The sequence below is a fragment of the Merops nubicus genome, unplaced genomic scaffold (genome assembly GCF_000691845.1).
Source record: "Merops nubicus isolate BGI_N331 unplaced genomic scaffold, ASM69184v1 scaffold35704, whole genome shotgun sequence".
NCBI classification, from domain to species: domain Eukaryota; kingdom Metazoa; phylum Chordata; class Aves; order Coraciiformes; family Meropidae; genus Merops; species Merops nubicus.
Genome location: NW_008605505.1, coordinates 58,065 through 64,568, shown reverse-complemented (window position 1 = coordinate 64,568; position 6,504 = coordinate 58,065). Strand labels below are relative to the sequence as shown.

Genomic DNA, 6,504 nt, shown 5'->3' with positions numbered 1-6,504 from the left:
GGCGGCCCCAAAATGTTCAGCTGGCTGGGCACCGATGACCGCCGGAGGAAGGACCCCGAGGTGTTTCAGACGGTGAGCGAGGGCCTGAAAAAGCTCTACAAAACCAAGCTGCTGCCCCTGGAAGAGCACTACAAGTTCCACGAGTTCCACTCGCCGGCTCTGGAAGATGCTGACTTCGACAACAAGCCCATGGTGCTCCTCGTGGGGCAGTACTCCACTGGGAAAACCACCTTCATCAGGTAAAACCCGGCCAACTGCCTGCCTCCCTCCCGGGCATGCCCACACCCTCGGTTCGTGGGGCAGAAGAGGTCTCTGGACACCTCTTTTCCCCCTTCTGTGCTCATCATCACCTATCAATTGAAAAGCCACCTCTACTCAAACTCTGAGAGTGTTCCTTCACAAGGACAAGGTGGTGTGAGGTATCTCATGAAACACCGACGTGGCAAAAAGTAGCCCAGGGCAGGCAGAACATTAGTTGGGAGACGTGAGTCATTCTTGGGCCCTCTGGTCTGTTCAAAGTGCAAAGGCTGTGGGAAGCCTTGCACACGTTAGCCCATTTAACAGCCCTTCTTTTCATGTAGCTTTGGGTGGTGGGGTAACCTATGGCAAAGGAACCTTAAAGTAGGTGCTTGGGTGTGTAATGGTCTGTCTCACACTTGTACGTGTGTGTGCACAAGAGAGACCTGCCCATCTTCAGGGCTCCAACAGTAAGTCCTGTTTTAACTGTGTGCTGAGATGCTGGGAGCAGCAAGTTTGTTCCCAACTGTAAAAAGAAAGGGCAACTACCAGCAGCAGGTTTGATGTGAAGCCGTCAAAGCAAGGGTTAAACTTTCCAGCTGGACTGGTTACAGGGCTCTCCCTTCAGCCACACTGCTAGTTCAACTTGCAGCAGCCTTTCTCTTGGGATTGTAGCTGAAGCTGTGCTGTCTGTGTTTCCTATGTGATTCATAAGCTTAGCGTTAAATTCCAGCCTTTTTTCTGGTGTAGCTGTGTTGAAATCTGGAGAATTACCCCAGTGTAAATCTGGACACAAGCCACAAGCAGCCAGCCCTTTGTTCCACTAGTATTTCTTGGTGGAGGAGGGAGCTGTGGAGAGAGGTGAATCAAACTGACTGTACCTCTTAAGGAGTGACCTTGAAAAATGCAGAGGTTTTTTTTTTGTGTGCTGTAATATTCCTGCTACTTAATGCCCCGGCCAGGAGCCAGGAACAGAACACATTTCTGCTACCTTGCCATGCACCCTGGCAAACAAAGTCTAAGACTAAAAAAGCGTTTATGTGAGCAGGTCAGGTAGATGGTGAAGGGGCCTAAATTACCCTAAAAAGCATTTGGCATGGGGTTAGAAAGGGAACTTCTCTAGGAATTGGAGAGGCTAGCTTGGATACCACAGCTGTCTGGTTCCACCCCAGATCTTTGTTCTGTGACCTGGTACCAAACCCACTTGGAAGGCTTTTCCTGTCCTCTGCATTAGGATACTGACACGGAGCAGAACTTCCCCTGAACACCAGGAGGCTGCTGAATATCTGTTCCTGAGGTTGCTGGCTTTGTAACTAGAGCATCTCTTCCTAAGTCTCCTCTCTGGATTGCCAGCTTCAGTGTTTCTCTGCAATCTCACTTGCACACTCTTCTTAGCAGAGACTTCCTGCCTTTGCTGCTCTCTGTTCAGGAGAGTCTTTCTTATTTTTTTTTTTTTTGTAAGCCTGAGCTCCTTTTGCAAGAAATTTGGGAGCCTAAAGCATGTTCAGGAAAAAGGAGAGGATTGAGTCTTCACTACTGTGGGATGGCAGCAACCCCTCTGCTCTGCTGTCAGCCAGCTGATCTGAGCCTCTCCTTGACCACTGCATTTCATTTGTGCTTGTGTCCTCCCAGCCTTCTCTCTGCACAGGGCTGGGATGAGCCTCCCCGGAGAGTATGGTCAAGCAGAAACTCCTGCTCACTTCTGCTTGACAAGTGTAGAGTGGACCTGAGAAGACCTTCCAGGAAGGCAGCCTTCTCTGTGTAAAATAGTGTGTAAGAAGGTGAAAGTTGAGGCCCTGGGGTTCTGCGAGGGTTCTTTCATAGCAGGAGGAGTGTGAGGGTGTGTTCCTCAACTATGTTCCCAACCAAACAAAGGCAGGAGTTGCCAGAAAACTGAGTACTGCTTGTGATAGGCTTCCAGTGTGAGCTTGCAGGCCCTGGTCATTAGTGATCTGGGATAAGCACCAGATTAGCATCCTGAGTTATTGTGGGAAGGCTGGTGGGAGCTAAAACTGAGAGCAGGGAGGAGTTACAGGGGGCTGAGGGAGGAAGTGGGAGGGAAAACAATCATTATGTCTTAGCAGTAGCGTGAAGCAAGACACAGCCTGTGGACATCTCTTCCATCATCTAATCAGGATGGGAGATAATTACTGTTATCCTTATGTATCCATGCCACTCTTATATGGCATCCTGCTGGTACTGCTGTGCAATTTGGGGAGATGACAGTGCCACTAAACACTCATATAGAATGAGCTCACTTCCACTTCAGCTGGATCCCAGTATACCATTTAAAAAATAGATAAGGGACCTTAATCGCTTACCTGAGGTGGATTTAGCTCCCAAACTTCTCTTCTCCTTCTTGGGGAGTCTGAGGTGAAACAAGGAAGATGTGCAAGGCTCTGAAGCACCTGAGCTGCAGTATCTTGCAGTGAGGCTGCTCTGTTGTTGGGAGCTGATGGCAGAAAGAAGGCAAGTCAAGGTCAGCAGCAAGACACATTGCTAGAGGCTGGGGCAGGGAGGAGGGAGGTGAGTCTATGGGTCAAAGCCAGTGAGGTGAGACCAGAAGAAAAAAAAACTGGCTTGTTTTCAGTGGAACCATGCTGTTCTCCCCCCTGCCTTCAGGGACCTGGAGAACTGAGCCTTATTTATGTTGTGAAAGATGTAGTGTTGCTCTCTGCATCTGCTTCCCGCTGTATCCCCTCTTCCTGCTCACTCCCATTTCTCTCCTCAGTATATGCTTGGCTGGGGTCTGAAAGGCTGTGGTGGTGAGGGCCAGGCCAAACCTCTACCTGGGAATATCTGACAGCTAGAGCAGGATGTCACTGAAGCCTTTAAAATGTTATTGCTTTTTATGTTTCCTGTAAGAGGGTGGGAGTGCAGGATGGACATTACTCTCCTAATTAACTTACATTCTGTGGTCCCTTCTAAAAATAATCCTGACTTCTGTCCAGCCATCCTGCTAATAAAATAAACAAGCCTGCCAGAGCCCTACGAACTGTCAACATGGCTTGCTCTTCTGGTGCAGCCGCCCCTTCCTCCTACAGCTAATCATTTACACGTCCTGGCCTCTCCAGACTGTTTGCCACAGGCCGCATGCAGAGCTCTGGTGTGACTTCCCTTGGTGGCCCTGAACCTTTCATCTCTGCCTGCACCAGGCAGTTGTCACCATTTCCTCGGGCTCTGCCCTCCTTCCCTTTCCCGCTCTGCATCCCCACCGCTGCCGTTCGCGGCAGCATCCTGCAGGTCTCCTGCCTGACTCACCGCGGGCAGACAGCCCCTTCCCCCACATCCTGCGGCAGTCCTGCCCGGCGAGCCGGGGATCTCCTCACCTGCCTCCTGCTGGGAAACGCTGCCCCATGCCAGCCCGCCTCTGACGGGGCTTTCCTCCCCTCCTGCCTCCGCAGGAGCAGGGACAGGTCTGAAGTGGGGCAGATAGCATGGTGTTCCCAGCCACGTACTAATTCCAGACACTTCTCCAAGAAGCAGATTGGTCATAAAAGAACCCACAAACCACAAATTCACTTCTCGTTTGGCACTCTTGGCTGGCTTCCCCAGCCTGGCTGGAGGTGACTCCTCAGGCCCTCAGAGGTGTTGAGCAGCTCAGAATAAGGCGTGCTGCACTGGCAAGGGAAATTGCACCATGGGTGTTTCCCACAGCTATTGTTTGCACTTCTCTCCCAGAAATTCCCCCAAATGTGACAATTGCACGTGTTCTCTAGCTTGCTTCTGCTAGGCAGTGACACAGGCTGCCTCTGCTAGCAGAAGTGCCTTCCCTCCATCAGACAGTGTCAATGCATCCCCTTATATTTGTCCTGTGTACAATGAGATTCTTGTGCTGCAGACACCCTGCTGCACGATGTACCCCAATCTCCCAGAGAAGCTGTGCTTAAAATAGATGCTGTGATACTAGGCACTGCAAATCATCTCTCTGATTTCACACCACTTGTTGCACATTAAGTCAATTAATGTTGGCTTGTAGCTACTTCTTTATGAGAATGCTTTTGTTGGGATTTTTTTTTTTTATGTCTTATGCAAGAAATAAACACAGAAATGCTTTGAAACATTAGTGGAGTGGAGCTGTGATAAAATCCTTCTGAGCAGGCTGGCTGAGAAGAGGAGCATTGCTATTATATGCAGTACTTTTGCTTAGACTTTCTCACAGAATCACAAAGGATGGAAAAGACCTCTAAGATCATCAAGCCCAAACATCACCCCTATGCTACCATGTCCTGAAGTACCACGTCCACACATTTTTTGAACCCCTCCAGGGATGGTGCCTCCACCACCTCCCTGGGCAGCCTGGTCCAACGCCTCACCACTCTTGCAGGAAAGAAATTCTTCCTAATATCCAATCTAAACCTCGCTTGGTGCAAGTTAAGCCCATTTCCTCTCATCCTATGGCTTGTTACTTGGGAAAAGTAACTAGCTATAAGTGCCCCACAAAACGCCCAGGGATTTTTTTCTCCTGTTGCTCAAAAGCTATCATATTACATGTGCGTCTCAAACCCCTAAAAACCAAGCAGGTTATTGTTATGACAAGGCTGTGACCTGGTGTTGAGAGTAAGGGCAGCTTCTCAAAAGCACTTCAGTTGTTGCATTTGCCTATTGTTATCACTCCCTGTTGCAAGGGGAGAACTCAAAGATTTATTTCTATGGATTCAGGGAATACCCATCTGTGGATCACACTCAAATATATTATGTCAGACCAAAAGCAAAGAATAAAGCAGGAGCCGAGGAAAGCCCATAGCAGGGACTAGCATCACAGCAATGTCTGTTCAGGGGCTAATATTTTTGAATTGCCATCCAGGCAGCCTGGGCTTAGTTTCTAGGGTCTGGCCAGGTGGCTTCTAACCTAGCAAATGGTTCTTTCAGTATGATAGAGCTTTGCTTTGCAGGGAATGCAGCCAAGAACATTCATATGATAGTCTACAGAGTCCTTGGTGGGAGAAAAGTAGCTTCTCTTTGTTCTCTGCTGCTTCAAGCTAGAGAGAAGTTGCTCTAGCTGCCAGGAAGGTGTGTTGTGATCACCAGCCAGGGAGGTGGCACACACCAGCTTTAGCTAGTCTGCTTTTGCTAAGTAATGACCCACTATAGGAAAGTTTGAGGAACCCCTGCATAGGTTTTAGGTAGGTAGGATGTATCTGGAGGTTAGAGGGCTCTTTTCTTCCCTTCTTGGAATCCTTCCTGCTTTATTTCATTTTTTTGGTAACTGTTGGAACAGCTGCTCTTTCATCTCAAGAGTTGCTACCATTAAGAGTAGTCACTTCTGGTGACTACTAGTGAGCACAGGGCTTGGAAATCACTTTGGATGAAAGATAGAAGAAAAAAAATCCCAATAAAGGAGGTGATCAGCTCCTAAGGGAATTAGAGATATCACTGCTGGAATTATTCTTGCTGCAGCCACTTTCCTCATTAATGTATACCAAGCCACATAAGCAGCAGTGATTTGCAGTGTGTCCTGGGTGTACATGTAATTGTTTTCACTCTAGACCCAGTTGATCTGGCCTTCCTTATTGGGAACTGAAACTGCATTTGCTGCCACGGTGTCAGTAAATAGCCGTGCTGAACAAGCACATCTTTTTGTCATCTCAAACACTGGATGATGACTACCTCTGTTAAAATGATGGTGAAAGCAAGGATGCCCAAAAAAAGCCTTCATGCTAGTGGTCCTGTAGTCCCTCACATAGGAACTTACCCTCTCTGAGAAGACTCACCTGAGTGAACCAGTGCTGGTTGTTAAACTCACTAGACTCAGTCATGAAAAATCCTTAGTCCTTCTCCCATTTCCCTTTCCCTCATCCCCTGGATCTACTTTTAACATCACAGCAATTCTATATTTATCTTTGTATTTTTACATTCTACCTACTAAAGATTCAGTCAAAGCAATGGAAGAGGAAGTGCCAGTTGTCTGCCAGAAACAAGCAGCACAGTAGTCTACTAACTTCCATAACCTGGAAGTCATTACAATCCTGATGGGACAACCTAAAGCTTATCACCAGGTCAGGTGGTCCAACAACATTGCATACTAAGGACTAGACCAGTTCTAGCTACCTTTGGCAAGCCACACAGACGCAATGGTCTTAGTTTTCACAACAGGACTGGTAGGTGGGATGTTTTCTGCATCCACCCACACAAATACAGGCCTAACCTCAGTGATGGCATTTGGCTTCTTCATGAGCCAAAGGAAATATCCCATGCACACCACTGACCCACCTTGAATTTGGCAAGGTAAGTCAGGATGTGCTGCCAGGGTTCCACTCAAAGTCC

General features: G+C 48.2%; 1 protein-coding gene across 1 annotated transcript in view; it reads left to right on the top strand.

The window, feature by feature from the left end:
• Positions 1-12: 12 nt before the first annotated feature.
• Positions 13-6,504, top strand: part of EHD3 (EH-domain containing 3) — a 28,552-nt gene continuing 22,060 nt past the window's right edge. Inside the window, exon 1 of the mRNA XM_008939359.1 lies at positions 13-239. Coding sequence (XP_008937607.1) covers positions 13-239 — 227 coding nt within the window. The remainder of the gene's footprint in view (positions 240-6,504) is intronic.